The sequence below is a fragment of the Scyliorhinus canicula genome, chromosome 9, assembly GCF_902713615.1.
Source record: "Scyliorhinus canicula chromosome 9, sScyCan1.1, whole genome shotgun sequence".
In the NCBI taxonomy this organism is placed as follows: domain Eukaryota; kingdom Metazoa; phylum Chordata; class Chondrichthyes; order Carcharhiniformes; family Scyliorhinidae; genus Scyliorhinus; species Scyliorhinus canicula.
Window position 1 is genome coordinate 105192567 of NC_052154.1, and position 16242 is coordinate 105208808.

The 16242-nt window shown below is 47.8% G+C and overlaps 1 protein-coding gene across 2 annotated transcripts in view; it reads right to left on the bottom strand.

The window, feature by feature from the left end:
• LOC119971590 (embryonic protein UVS.2-like) overlaps positions 1-16242 on the bottom strand; it is a 174071-nt gene that overhangs the window by 81191 nt on the left and 76638 nt on the right. For both annotated transcript variants that reach the window (XM_038807362.1, XM_038807361.1), the window contains exon 8: positions 3286-3367. In XM_038807362.1, coding sequence (XP_038663290.1) covers positions 3286-3367 — 82 coding nt within the window. The remainder of the gene's footprint in view (positions 1-3285; positions 3368-16242) is intronic.

Here is a 16242-nt window from a genome sequence, read left to right on the forward strand (position 1 = left end):
ACCATCGCCGTCTGGGACTGCACCACATCATGCTGCAACTGTGCTCCATCAGTAAGTGACTGGGCCACTTCCCTCTGGGATAGGGCCATCGGGCCGGTGTCTGCGCAATGTCGGCCAGCGCCTGGGCAATCCTGCCGACGTTCCCAGCCATGGCCTGCTGTGACTGGGAAATGCTGAGTAATGCTGCTGCAACGTGGCTCTGGCACATGGCTGCCTGTGAGAGAGGGCAGCCCAGTCCTGGCCTCGGCCACCGCCTGCACAGAATGCCCAGGCCTTGGACACACTGATCCATAGCCGAAACTGTCACCCCCAATGCCTCCACCGCGGATGTCATCCATGCGGTATCGGCCTGGGTGGCATGCATGACCTGCACCACCCTGTTCCTGCACGTGGATGGAATCCTCCACCTGCGTCTGCAGGTGTTGGATATCCACCGTCATTCCATCTTGTGCTCCCTGGGTCTCTGACCGCATCTGCATTGTGGCTGGGACTGGATGTTCCAGAAGCCCGGGACCTGTCTGGATGGCAGCTGGTTCCTGCGGCCGGCCTGCCCGTCGACCGTCCAGCCCTTCGGTTGCTTCTATCTTCACCTGCTATACCAGATGCGATGTGTGATGCGCACCAGTGTCTCAGGAGACTCTTCACTAATGTACCCAACTGAAGTGATAGTGTCTGGGATTAGGGATATTAGGGAGACAGCTGTGATGGAAAGTCAGTGTAATCCTTCGACCCCAGCTCTGGGGTGTCCTGAGTCATGGGCCGAGGGCTGGTGTCCGGGCTGCTCTTCCCGTCAATGCTCAGCTGTCGGGTAGGCATCGGCTCTGGCACTGGGTGGCGGAGAGGGGTTCTGAATAAACTGGCCCCATCTCTGGCAGGAATGCTGCTGCAACGTGGCTCTGGCACATGGCTGCCTGTGAGAGAGCATTCCTGCCAACATGGAGTAAGACACAAGATGACATACGTTTAGACAGCGGGCCGGGGGCACAGTATTGAGGGGGATGACCACACGTGTCATGGGGATCGGCAACTACGCATGTCTCACTTCCTTGCCCGCAACCAAACTCCACCTCGGTGACCCCATTTCCTCTGGGCCGCCGACCACATCCAGTGCCCTCTGCTCGGGCATGGTAAGGGGCCGCAGTTCCCGTGGTCCCCCTCTGGTCTTCTCCCGCTCCTGGCGGTTGTGCGCGGCCTTCTCCTGGGGCGGGGATGTGTGGAAAAACATACAATGACACCAATAGATGGTCCGACACCTGCAGCCAAGGGGTTGCATAGATGGTGGCCGCAGTGGCCTGGGCACCCAGCCATGGCTGCTGGCATGGATGCTGGTATGTGGGGCAGGGTGGGGGTTTGGAGTTAGTGCCAGCCGCACAGAGCAGCTGATTCACCCTGGCTACCCTGAGGAGGCCATGGAGTTTCTTCCAGCACTGCATGCAAGTCCGGACAAAGGTGCCCATGGCGCTGACTGCCTCTGCCACCCGCGCCTAGGCCCAGCGAATGCTGGTGCCTGGTGGCCTTTCTTCCGGACCGGGATACTTCTCTCCTCCACAGAGTCCATGAGGGTGTCCAGCTCAGCGTCCCTGAACCGTGGCGCCACTCTCTTTCCAGTCATCTTGTTGTATGTGTGAGTGTGTGTGTGTGTGGGGGGCCGGCGTCGGCGCTTAAGTCTCAAAATAGAAGAATCCAGCTCTTCGTCTATGAAATGGAGAATCCCGCCCTACGTACTTACCAATTAATTAACTTACTAGCAACTTACAGAAGTACAGTGCCTGCGCTATTCTAAACCTAAGAAATAAAACCTTCAATACTCACTGAATATTCATCAGATACTCAGCAAACAGCTAGATTCTTATCCAAACAATCAAATAGTTTATTTGCTGTGATTTAACTATTTGTTTTTTTACTCTTTCACAATCAGCATAGACTACTTATGAGCAGCTGACTGCTGGGCCTCTCCATACTTTTTCAAAATTAATTTTACAGGATGTCTGCATTGCTGGCTAGACCAGCATTTATTGCCCATCCCTAATTAGTTGAACTGATTGGCTTGCTCTGCCATTTCAGAGGGCATTAAAAGAGTCAACCACATTGCTGTGAGTCTGGAGTCCCAGGTACGCCAGGCCAGGTAAGAACAGCAGACTTCCTTCCCAAAGGAAAAAATTCAGCCCCTTAATTTTCCCCTAACTCATTCAGACATGATTTTCACGTTCATCTCAAATCTGAATTTATTTTCTTGAGATCCTCAAAAGGCACACAAGCAATTTGGGTAGTTGGCTATCCTACAGACATTATTTATTGAAAAGAAGCTGATGTCACACAATGCAGTAGCAGTTTTAATAGAACATGGCCGCGATTCTCCGCAACCACGATGGGTGGGAGAATAGCGGGAGGTGCGCTCCCGCACCTCCCGCTATTCTCCCACCCCCCCAAAATGCGTGTCCGGTTTTCCGATGCGCCGCTCGGAGAAACGCGGGCAGCCGTTTTTCACGCCGGCCCGCGATTCTCCGACCCGGGTGGGCCGAGCGGCCTGCCGTTCCCGACCAGTTCACGACAGAGGCAACCACACGGTCGCTGCCATCATGAACATGGCGCGCCAGGTAAGTGTGGGGCCTAGGGGGGGGGGGCCGATAGGGGATCGAGCACCACGACCGTGCTCGGGAGGGGACTGGTCCACGATCGGTGGCCACCGATCGTCGGGCCTGCGTCTCAAGGGGACGCACTCTTTCCGCTCCGCAAGATCAAGCCGCCACATCTTGCGGGGCGGCTGAGGGGAAAGACGGCAACCGCGCATGTGCGGGTTTGAGCTGTCCAACCCGCGCATGCGCGGCTGACGTCATTATGCTCTGCCGCGGCGTCATTCTTGGCGCGCCAGGCCTTGAAGCCAGGGGCAAGGCCCGGCCGCCAAGTTTCCCGGTACGGCCCGCCTATCCCCCCCGGGTAGGGGAGAATAGGGGGCCGGGAGAGGCTTCCGACGGCGTCGTGAACCTCTACAGGTTTCACGACGGCGTCGGGCCTTGCGGAGAATTCCGCCCCATAGAACACACAATGCAGAAGGAGGCCATTTGGTCCATCGAGTCTGCACCAATCCACTTAAGCCCTCACTTCCACCCTGTCCCGTAACCCAATAACCCCATCTAACTTTTTTGGACACTAACGGCAATTTAGCATGGCCAATCCACCTAACCTGCACATTTCTGAAAGGAATGGCCTCATTGCATTTTAGTGAATTTCTCAATGTTAGAATTGCTTATTAAAATCAATGGAAACAGGAAAATTGGTACTTACCTTCCAAAATGCATAACTGAAACATAATCATAAGCTGTCACCAAGTTATTGGATTTCTGTACTTTAAAGTTATTCTCTGATTCTGTGAAAATAACATCAAAATGAATTGAAATGTTCTCATTTGTATTGAAATGTGTTACATAATGATTGATATTACCACATAACTATTATTTATACAATGTTTTAAATATTTTATCCAGTTATATTGTTATACCCAATTTAGTTACAACTTTAATTTAAATGTATATATGGCTTTTATCATTCCAATTTTGTACACAAAACATAATTGACCTGGTTAACAGATGCACTCTTACTGGAAGGGAGTGACCTGTGATGTCCCACAAGGTTCTCTGCTGGGTCTCAAATACTCACTGTTGTGTTATCATGGATAAATATAGAGAGACGTATAATCCAAGTTTCTGATGACATAGAGAATTGTCAGGAACATTAAGTTAGATGGAAGGGCACCAGGCTGTTCTATCAATATCGCTGGATCAAAAATCTACCAAAAGGTACTGCGGGTATATCTTTACCTGAAGGACTGCAGTGGTTTTGGATGAGGGGATTGCAGTTACTACTGACATCAAATTAGCAGGTCTGTAATTCTCCATTTCTCTTTCTCTTCCTTTTTAAGTACTGGGGTTACATTTACTACTTCTCAGTCTGCTGGAACTTTTCAAGAATATTTGGAATTTTGAAAGATAATCACCAATGCTTCCACTATCTCAATAGCCACCTCCTTCAACACACTGGGAGCTAGCTCATCAGGTCCAGGGGATTAATCAATCTTCAAACCAATTATTTTTTTGAATACTACCTCTTTACCACTAACTTCTTTCAGTTCCTCATTTTCACTGGCTGTTTGATTATCTAGTATTTTTGGGAACTTCTCTGTATCTTCCTCCATGAAGGCAAATGCACAGGTCGGAATTTCCCATTTTCTATACAGACTGCTGGCTGAGACAAGAAAACCGACGTACAGCTCAAAGGCTGCACAGCTGGGTTTACCCGCTCGATAATCCAGCACTCCATGCATAGAAAATCTAAAGCCATGGTCCACGCCATCATGTTGGCAGGATGGGATGGGCCCAGATCTCCAATATAAAACACAGGACAGTCCACCCAATGGACACGGGGGGGGGGAAGAACCCCCATCACCAATTGACATGGAGAACCTCCTCCCCCCAACATGGAACCCTCCACCACATACACAAAGGGAAACCAAACCAACCGATATGGGGAACTTCAAAGGAGTTCCGCAGCGGGCCCTCTTGGTACTGCCCAGGGATGTCCCTCTCCCCCTGGGGGCGACATTTACTTGTGTACCCGCAGAGAAGGGTTTCCTTCACCTTATTCCCGTTTTTAAAAAGCAGTTGTAAAACTGGAAGTCCACTAATTATATTAAAAGTTATTAAAACGAGGTTCCCAACCTTCCTGGGCGGGGACCTCATTACTTGACTGGTGGAGTGCAGGGGATTTCGGAAAACGAGATCTCGCCGTCAAGATTCTCATTGTTCGATTGCATCCGATTGCGGGATTTTGAGCTTGCATCATAGTTTGTGCTCGCAGCTAATGCGGGTGCAAAATCGTGGCAGAGTAATTTCTTAGTTTCCCCAGCCATTTCCCTATTCTCCATTATAAATTCTCCTGTCTCTGAATGTAATAGACCCACATTTGTCCTTGCTAATCTTTTCCTTTCCATACACCCAAAGAAGCTTTTCATCTGCCATGTTTCTTGCTAACTTGTATTCACATTCTCTTTCCCTTTTCTTCATCAATTTCTAGGTCCTCCTTCACTAAATTTCTCCAAATCCTTGGGTTTCCCACTTTTTCTGGCAACCTGATAAGCCACTTCCTTTGATCTAATGCAATCTTTAACTTCTTTTGTTAGCCATGGTTGTTTCACCTTTGCTGTTGTGTTTTTGTGTCTTAGTGGAATATATATTTGTTGAATACTAGCCATTGCCAATCTACTGCCATTTTATAGTGTATTTGACCAATCTATTACAGCAAGAGTATTAATTAGCCCTTTTTCATTTCATAATACTAAATCTACAGCCTGATCCATACCTGGTGCTTCAACATACTTCACCAGAAATCAATCTTTCACGCAGTTCAGGACTTCATTCTCCACAGAATCAGTGCTATGCTTACCCAATCTATATGCATGTTTAAGTTGCCCATTATTACAGTACTACCATGATGCATGCGGCTCTAATTTCCTGATTTATTAATGCCTAACATTACCACGATAATTTGGAGACCCATAAACAACTCTCAGCAATGTTTTCTGCCCCTTACTGTTTCTTAGCTCCAACCAAACTGATTTTCCATCTTGAATCTTCGAACAAGATCCCAATTTCACAAGTGTACTGATCTCATCCCTTATTAACAGTGCTGCTCCATCTCCTTTGCCTGTTTACCTTGCTAAATGATGAATACCATTGAGTATTCAATTCTTAGCCTCACTTATCCTGTAACCATGTCGCCATAATAGCAATTAAATCATGCCAATGTACCTCTATTTGTGCATTCTAATCAAATGTTGCATGCCTCCAGATAGAGTGCCCTTAACTTTGTCGTTTTAACATTATGATGCATTCTGATCCTACTTGATCCTTGACTTCACTTTGTCTGTCCTCTGATATTGCTTACTATTATTCTATTTCCTGATACCAGCTTTACTTTCCTCTAACCTGAGCTCCCTGTCAGGTTCCCACTCCCCGGCAATCTAGGTTAAATTTCCCAATAGCACTGGCAAATCTCCATGTGAGGATATTAGTCTTGATCCTGCGAAGGTGTAACCTGTCCATCTCGTACATTCCCTACCTGTTCCAGAACCAGTCCCAATACCTCAGGAATCAGATGGCCTCCCTCCTATATCAATTGTTCAATCTTCCTATTTCTAGGGTTACCAGCATGTAGCACTGGGAGTAATCCTGAAATTACTGCTTTTGAGGTGCTGCTTTTTTATTTCTTTCCTACTTTGAATCTGCTGCCTTTTGAAGTTCTCTGACTTGTCAAATGGCTTGTTGCGTTCTTGAAAATGAATGTTTCTGTTTTACACAGTAAAAACTAGGTGTAAGGATGCAGCTCATCAGCAAGATTGAAGATAGAGTAAGCAATTGCATTCGATGCGAAGCCTTTAATATTCTGATTTCATACACTGAGAAAGAATAATCCAGATGAAGGCTGTGATGCAAAACGTTCCACATTGAATTCTGGGCATCCCTGTTGAGTAATTCAAGTACTTAAATTAACCAATCGAAGAAGTCACTGCATATCGCTTCCTTGCTTAATACAATTCATTTTTAAAAATTCATTCATGGGATGTGAGCACCATTGGCAGGGCCAACATTTATTGCTGATCCCTTACTGCCCTCAAACTGAGTGGCTTGCTAGACTATTTAAGAGGACAGTAAAGAGTGAACCATATGGTTGGTCAATAAGCAAGATTAGAATCCAGACAAAGTGAAGACAAGAATCAAATAGGATCAACCAAAACAAGGGTGGCATGGTGGCACAGTGGTTAGCACTGCAGCCTCATAGCTTGAGGGACCCGGGTTCAATTCCTGCCTCGGGTGAATGTCTGTGCGGAGTTTGCACTATTTCCCCATGTCTGCGTGGGTTTCCTCCGGGTGCTCCCACAGTCCAAATATGTGCAGGTCAGGTGGACTGGCCATGCTAAATTGTCCCTCGTGTTAAATTGGGTTTCGGGGATAGGGTGGAGGCTTGGCTTAAGTTGGGTGCTCTTTCCAAGGGCTGAATGGCCTCCTTCTACACTGTAAATTCTATGATATTGCAGTGGATCTGGATTCACATGTAGGTCAGACCAGGAAAGGATGGCAGATTTTCTTCCATAGTAGACATGAGTAAACCAGATGGGTTTCTATAACAATGGTTTCATGGTCATACTGGACTCTTAGTTCCAGGTTTTAAAAGATTAATTCAAATTTCACTGGCCGTCATTTTCCAGGCCTTCCCGCCGGTGGGATCTTCTGTCATAGACACTGGCGGGATCGGAAGATCCCGCAGTCGGCCAATGGCAGGCTGCCTCCGCCAAAGGGAAATAAGTTGTGGGAATCCAAAAAACTTCCCGTCACCATCTTCCGTGCTGGGATTTAAACCTTTGTCTCTGAGGTCTCTAAACACCCAGTCCAGTGACAATGTCAATATGTCACTATCTCCTGAGGCATTCTTGCAATTGTCCCATCAATAAGACAGGAAATAAAATACTTAAAAAAATTATCTCTTTGAAAATGGACAAAGACAAATAGGGAGGCGGTGGCATAGTGGTATTGTCTGTGGACTAGTAAACCAGATACCCAGGATAATGCTTTGGGGACCCGGGTTTGGGTCCCGCCACTGCAGATGATAAATTTGAGTTTGATAAAAAAACCAAAATCGGGAATTTTTTAAAAAGTCTAATGATAAAACCATTTCTAAGGCAGAGCTCTCACAGAGATGGTAATTCTGCAAGGACAAAAGGGACCATGACTCCATTATTAACCTTCTCAAGATTCCAGATCAGGAAAAGTACACCCTGTATCCAAAACCCAGAAGTGAGTTATGTTACATGACCGCTCCCAACCTGCTAGAACCTGTAATATTGCCATGTGAAACTGAACCTAAGGAGTACTCCGTTTGACCATTCAACAGGTAGCTTCAGAAAAACCTCTGGCCAAGAAAATTACCTGGCCCTCCTCGACACTGAACTACTGGAATATCGGGACTCCTGCATTAGTGTCAATAAGACAAATTCATCTCTATGTCTTTTTCCAGCAAAGAAGTCCTTGCTTCTGGAAAAACGGATCACCCTGCAATAGATTCAGCCTGTGAATCTCTGAAGGAATACACCACCGATCTTCTGATTCTAGATTCTGGGCTCACGTGAAACCATAACTCTTCTTATTTCCGTGGCCTTGGACTGTACCCTTTTCTTTCCCTTATCCCTCTTCTACTGTATGAGTGCAAAGAGTGGACGTTGCAATACTCCGTCTCACATTTTGCGTGTGTGCAAAATAAAGCAACCCTTTATTTTATCTTATCTGGAGTTTGCTACAGGGATCACTCCAAACTGAGGGGTTTTGCTAAACATGCCACCACTTATAAAGAGGGAGATGAAAATTCAGTGCTGTTTAAATTAAACCCCGTCCTGTCTGTAACACAAGATGCGGCCAAATTCTCTTGCCTCCTTTGCAGTATTTCTGTGAATGCAAGAGAGCAGGCATAAGGGTATTTGGACCTAAACGCTGAATTTCTATGCCCCGAGAAAGATTAAAATCGCGTGTGATGGCAGGGTGTCTTATACCTGTTCCTTACCTGCCTTTGCAGAGGAGATAAGTGGTGGACACCCTGCAGGTGGCCTCTGTGCCAATTGAGGCTCTCGAATAGACAATTAAAGTCCATTTCAGGGCCTGCCCTGGTGCCATTGACCTGTTACTAGCAGGAGGATGGGACAACAACATTGGGAGGTTGTGAGCTGTAACCTAGGGGCTTGCATGCAGGGTGTCCTTCCTGTTCAGGTACTCAGCATACCAAGGAGGGCTTCCCAATTCCCCACACCTGCAAGGGCTGTCCCCACTTGATAAACCCCCTAACCTCTCAATAATCACCCTGCCCACCCCACCCAATCATCTCCTTGCCAGCATCTGCCTGACTGCCTCAGCCAGCTTGTCTCATTTAATTTACTCTAGGTTTCCTGTGCTGTTCCTGGTTCAGACCCTAGAGAAATCAGTGGTTCATGGAGGGAGAATACTATGGCTCAGTGGAATGGAAGCCACAACGATAGGCAACTAACGAGAGTAAGCCACAATGTTAGGCCAACAATGTTGAGCCATGCAAATAGCAATATAACTTTCAGGACTGGTAGAGGCAAGCTCACCCCAACTTTCAATCAATGGACAGAGTCAACATGTCTGCATTAATACCCCACCACTATTTACAACATTACAATAATGACTACACTTCAAACGTATTAATTGGCAGTAACGGGGCATCTGAGCGTTTGAAAGGCACCAATGACATCCAAGTCTTTCTTCTTTCTTTAATCCTCCTGGCTACACATAAAAAAATTACATGTTTTCTCACTTGCCAGAAGTTGAAAGACTTGCATTTATATAACACTTTTCATGACCTCAGGATGCCCTAGGTAACTTCACAGACAAGGATATACTGGTGAAGTGTAGCCACTGTTGCAATGTAGCAAATCCAGCAACCGATTTGTGCCCGATCAGATCCCATGAACTTCAATGATAATGACCAGATAATCTGTTTGTGATTGGTAGGAGGAGGTAACAGACATTAAGAGGAAAATGACTCTGCAGGGATTTGAAACAAGAATGAGAACTTCAAAATGGAGGCATTGCTTGACCGGGTGTCAACGTCGTTCAATGAGCACAAAGGGTGACAGGTTCATGTATCTTGGTGCAAGTAAGGACACAGGAAACACAATTTTGGATGCCCTCATGTTTATGGAGAATAGTACATGATAGGCCCGCTATGAATTGTTTTTTTAGTCAAGTCTAGAGGTAACAAAGGTATGAATGAGTTTCAGCAGGTGATGAGCTAAGACAGAAATTAAGTCAAAAAATGTGACAGCGATGGAAAAGGCAATCTTACTGATGGCACAGGTTTGTGGTTGGAAGCTCATCCAGAGGTCAACTATGACATCAAGGTTATGAACACCCTTGTTTAGTCTTGGGCAATAGAGCTTGCAGCCCATTAATGGATAATATTGAACACAATTTTCACTCTTTCCCATTGGCAAATACATGCTAACATGCTCAGTCTGGATCAGAAGTTCAGCATGCATAGTTAATTAGAGCTAATGGGGCACGGCCTCATGGAAAGGTTTCAAAGTACCAGCAGAGGGCAGCAGAGCAGAGCTACTGATCAGCTGTTCTGGGGAAATTTGCATACGTGCATTGCGGTCAGCCTAAGTTGAAGGTGAATCTGCGAAGGAGACCCGAGGAGTTTGAGTGAAGGCAATCATCCAGCAGAGGGCAGCAGAGCAGAGCTACTGATCAGCTGTTCTGGGGAAATTTGCATACGTGCAGTGCGGTCAGCCTAAGTTGAAGGTGAATCTGCGAAGGAGACCCGAGGAGTTTGAGTGAAGGCAATCATCCAGCAGAGGGCAGCAGAGCAGAGCTACTGATCAGCTGTTCTGGGGAAATTTGCATACGTGCAGTGCGGTCAGCCTAAGCTGAAGGTGAATCTGCGAAGGAGACCCGAGGAGTTTGAGTGAAGGCAATCATCCAGCAGAGGGCAGCAGAGCAGAGCTACTGATCAGCTGTTCTGGGGAAATTTGCATACGTGCAGTGCGGTCAGCCTAAGTTGAAGGTGAATCTGCGAAGGAGACCCGAGGAGTTTGAGTGAAGGCAATCATCCAGCAGAGGGCAGCAGAGCAGAGCTACTGATCAGTTGTTCTGGGGAAATTTGCATACGTGCAGTGCGGTCAGCCTAAGTTGAAGGTGAATCTGCGAAGGAGACCCGAGGAGTTTGAGTGAAGGCAATCATCCAGCAGAGGGCAGCAGAGCAGAGCTACTGATCAGCTGTTCTGGGGAAATTTGCATACGTGCAGTGCGGTCAGCCTAAGTTGAAGGTGAATCTGCGAAGGAGACCCGAGGAGTTTGAGTGAAGGCAATCATCCAGCAGAGGGCAGCAGAGTAGAGCTACTGATCAGCTGTTCTGGGGAAATTTGCATACGTGCAGTGCGGTCAGCCTAAGTTGAAGGTGAATCTGCGAAGGAGACCCGAGGAGTTTGAGTGAAGGCAATCATCCAGCAGAGGGCAGCAGAGCAGAGCTACTGATCAGCTGTTCTGGGAAAATTTGCATACGTGCAGTGCGGTCAGCCTAAGTTGAAGGTGAATCTGCGAAGGAGACCCGAGGAGTTTGAGTGAAGGCAATCATCCAGCAGAGGGCAGCAGAGCAGAGCTACTGATCAGCTGTTCTGGGGAAATTTGCATACGTGCAGTGCGGTCAGCCTAAGTTGAAGGTGAATCTGCGAAGGAGACCCGAGGAGTTTGAGTGAAGGCAATCATCCAGCAGAGGGCAGCAGAGCAGAGCTACTGATCAGCTGTTCTGGGGAAATTTGCATACGTGCAGTGCGGTCAGCCAAAGTTGAAGGTGAATCTGCGAAGGAGACCCGAGGAGTTTGAGTGAAGGCAATCATCCAGCAGAGGGCAGCAGAGCAGAGCTACTGATCAGCTGTTCTGGGGAAATTTGCATACGTGCAGTGCGGTCAGCCTAAGTTGAAGGTGAATCTGCGAAGGAGACCCGAGGAGTTTGAGTGAAGGCAATCATCCAGCAGAGGGCAGCAGAGCAGAGCTACTGATCAGCTGTTCTGGGGAAATTTGCATACGTGCAGTGCGGTCAGCCTAAGTTGAAGGTGGTTTGTGGAGAGGCTGTTGGCAAGTGACAGTTAAACCCGAAACAGTTTCCCACCCTACCTCCTCCTCGAACCAACCCCCCCACCCCACGGTGGTTGGGAAGCGGGAGCAGGGGCCTGTCGTGAAGGTGAGTGAGTGCCTTTAAATTTGCTTACCTTTCAGCGGCAGCAGGGTTTGAGGTAATATCAGGTAAGCTCTTCCTTTCTTTTTCTTTTTCTTGTTTTTTTTAATCTAGAGGTGATGTCAGGGAAGGCAGTACAATGCTCCTCCTGCAGAATCTTTGAGGTGAGGGACGCCGTCAGTGTCCCTGCTGATTTCATCTGTGGGAAGTGCACCCAACTCCAGCTCCTCAAAAACCGTGTTAGGGACCTGGAGCTTGAGCTGGATGAACTTCGGATCATTCGGGAGGCAGAGGGGGTCATAGATAGGAGCTTCAGGGAAGTAGTTACACCAAAGACTGGAGATAGATGGGTAACTGTAAGAGGGACTGGGAAGAAGCAGTCAGTGCAGGGACCCCCTGCGGTCGTTCCCCTGAGTAACAAGTATACCGTTTTGGATACTTGTGGGGGGGGGGACTTACCAGGGGTAAGCCATGGGGTACAGGCCTCTGGCACGGAGTCTGTCCCTGTTGCTCAGAAGGGAAGGGGGGAAAGGAGTAGAACATTAGTAATTGGGGACTCAATAGTCAGGGGCACAGATAGGAGATTTTGTGGGAGCGAGAGAGACTCACGTTTGGTATGTTGCCTCCCAGGTGCAAGGGTACGTGATGTCTCGGATCGTGTTTTCCGGGTCCTTAAGGGGGAGGGGGAGCAGCCCCAAGTCGTAGTCCACATTGGCACTAACGACATAGGTAGGAAAGGGGACAAGGATGTCAGGCAGGCCTTTAGGGAGCTAGGATGGAAGCTCAGAGCGAGAACAGAGTTGTTATCTCTGGGTTGTTGCCCGTGCCACGTGATAGTGAGATGAGGAATAGGGAGAGAGAGCAATTAAACACGTGGCTACAGGGATGGTGCAGGCGGGAGGGATTCAGATTTCTGGATAACTGGGGCTCTTTCTGGGGAAGGTGGGACCTCTATAGACAGGATGGTCTACATCTGAACCTGAGGGGCACCAATATCCTGGGGGGGAGATTTGTTAGTGCTCTTTGGGGGGGTTTAAACTAATTCAGCAGGGGCATGGGAACCTGGATTGTAGTTTTGGGGTACGGGAGATTGAGAGTATAGAGGTCAGGAGCACAGATTTGACTTCGCAGGAGGGTGCCAGTGATCAGGTAGGTGGTTTGAAGTGTGTCTACTTCAATGCCAGGAGTATACGAAATAAGGTAGGGGAACTGGCAGCATGGGTTGGTACCTGGGACTTCGATGTTGTGGCCATTTCAGAGACATGGATAGAGCAGGGACAGGAATGGTTGTTGCAGGTTCCGGGGTTTAGGTGTTTTAGTAAGCTCAGAGAAGGGGGCAAAAGAGGGGGAGGTGTGGCGCTGCTAGTCAAGGACAGTATTACGGTGGCGGAAAGGATGCTAGATGGGGACTCTTCTTCTGAGGTAGTATGGGCTGAGGTTAGAAACAGGAAAGGAGAGGTCACCCTGTTGGGAGTTTTCTATAGGCCACCTAATAGTTCTAGGGATGTAGAGGAAAGGATGGCGAAGATGATTCTGGAAAAGAGCGAAAGTAACAGGGTAGTTGTTATGGGAGACTTTAACTTTCCAAATATTGACTGGAAAAGATATAGTTCGAGTACATTAGATGGGTCGTTCTTTGTACAATGTGTGCAGGAGGGTTTCCTGACACAATATGTTGACAGGCCAACAAGAGGCGAGGCCACATTGGATTTGGTTTTGGGTAATGAACCAGGCCAGGTGTTAGATCTGGAGGTAGGTGAGCACTTTGGAAACAGTGACCACAATTCGGTGACCTTTACGTTAGTGATGGAAAGGGATAAGTATACCCCGCAGGGCAAGAGTTATAGCTGGGGGAAGGGCAATTATGATGCCATTAGACATGACTTAGGATGTGTTGGTTGGAGAAGTAGGCTGCAAGGGTTGGGCACACTGGATATGTGGAGCTTGTTCAAGGAACAGCTATTGCATGTTCTTGATAAGTACGTACCAGTCAGGCAGGGAGGAAGGGGTCGAGCGAGGGAACCGTGGTTTACCAAAGAAGTGGAATCTCTTGTTAAGAGGAAGAAGGAGGCCTATGTGAAGATGAGGCATGAAGTTTCAGTTGGGGCGCTTGATAGTTACAAGGAAGCGAGGCAGGATCTTAAGAGAGAGCTGAGACGAGCAAGGAGGGGACATGAGAAGTCTTTGGCAGGTAGGATCAAGGAAAACCCAAAAGCTTTCTATAGGTATGTCAGGAATAAAAGAATGACTAGGGTAAGAGTAGGGCCAGTCAAGGACAGTGGTGGGAAGTTGTGTGTGGAGGCTGAGGAGATAAGCGAGATACTAAATGAATACTTTTCGTCAGTATTCACTCAAGAAAAAGATAATATTGTGGAGGAGAATGCTGAGACCCAGGCTATTAGAATAGATGGCATTGAGGTGCGTAGGGAAGAAGTGTTGGCAATTCTGGACAAGGTGAAAATAGATAAGTCCCCGGGGCCGGATGGGATTTATCCTAGGATTCTCTGGGAAGCCAGGGAAGAGATTGCTGAGCCTTTGGCTTTGATTTTTAGGTCATCATTGGCTACAGGAATAGTGCCAGAGGACTGGAGGATAGCAAATGTGGTCCCTTTGTTCAAGAAGGTGAGTAGAGATAACCCCGGTAACTATAGGCCGGTGAGCCTAACGTCTGTGGTGGGTAAAGTCTTGGAGAGGATTATAAAAGATACGATTTATAATCATCCAGATAGGAATAATATGATTAGGGACAGTCAGCATGGTTTTGTGAAGGGTAGGTCATGCCTCACAAACCTTATCGAGTTCTTTGAGAAGGTGACTGTACAGGTAGACGAGGGTAGAGCAGTTGATGTGGTGTATATGGATTTCAGTAAAGCGTTTGATAAGGTTCCCCACGGTCGGCTATTGCAGAAAATACGGAGGCTGGGGATTGAGGGTGATTTAGAGATGTGGATCAGAAATTGGCTAGTTGAAAGAAGACAGAGAGTGGTAGTTGATGGGAAATGTTCAGAATGGAGTTCAGTTACGAGTGGCGTACCACAAGAATCTGTTCTGGGGCCGTTGCTGTTTGTCATTTTTATAAATGACCTAGAGGAGGGCGCAGAAGGATGGGTGAGTAAATTTGAAGACGACACTAAAGTCGGTGGAGTTGTAGACAGTGCGGAAGGATGTTGCAGGTTACAGAGGGACATAGATAAGCTGCAGAGCTGGGCTGAGAGATGGCAAATGGAGTTTAATGTAGAGAAGTGTGAGGTGATTCACTTTGGAAAGAATAACAGGAATGCGGAATATTTGGCTAATGGTAAAATTCTTGGCAGTGTGGATGAGCAGAGGGATCTCGGTGTCCATGTACATAGATCCCTGAAAGTTGCCACCCAGGTTGATAGGGTTGGGAAGAAGGCCTATGGTGTGTTAGCCTTTATTGGTAGAGGGATTGAGATCCGGAGCCATGAGGTCATGGTGCAGCTGTACAAAACTCTGGTACGGCCGCATTTGGAGTATTGCGTACAGTTCTGGTCGCCTCATTATAGGAAGGACGTGGAAGCTTTGGAACGGGTGCAGAGGAGATTTACCAGGATGTTGCCTGGTATGGAGGGAAAATCTTATGAGGAAAGGCTGATGGACTTGAGGTTGTTTTCGTTAGAGAGAAGAAGGTTAAGAGGTGACTTAATAGAGGCATACAAAATGATCAGAGGGTTAGATAGGGTGGACAGCGAGAGCCTTCTCCCGCGGATGGAGGTGGCTAGCACGAGGGGACATAGCCTTAAATTGAGGGGTAATAGATATAGGACAGAGGTCAGAGGTGGGTTTTTTACGCAAAGAGTGGTGAGGCCGTGGAATGCCCTACCTGCAGCAGTAGTGAACACGCCAACATTGAGGGCATTTAAAAATTTATTGGATAAGCATATGGATGATAAGGGCATAGTGTAGGTTAGATGGCCTTTAGATTTTTTCCATGTCGGTGCAACATCGAGGGCCGAAGGGCCTGTACTGCACTGTATCATTCTATGTTCTATGTTCTATATCAGGCAGGTTTGGCTTGGAGTTTCTCCTAGCTCTTTCGGCGAGTTCCCCACCACTATCTAACCACTTTTAGTCACTTCTTTGGGCCCTGAGGAATTCCTCTCGAGGCTAGCACACACTTAGGATTACTTTCATCACTGGGGAGCTGAACTCACTCGCCAGACCGGCTCCTCAGAGATTGGGTCCTCCCTCGCACCCACAGGCAATGTCACCCCCCCAAATATATGGCATTACCCTACACCTCCCCAAGTGAGGACACCCCGCTATGGGGTCGCTGAAGGCCTCCCTTTTCAAGCCTTCCCATCCCCCTTTTCTCCACCCCCGCTTTCAGGACCCCCACCTCCAACAAGCCCTTTCATATTCACCCTCACCCACCACCTTACCCGCTCTCATCCCTCCTTTCATGGCCCCACCCCAGGCCCTAAT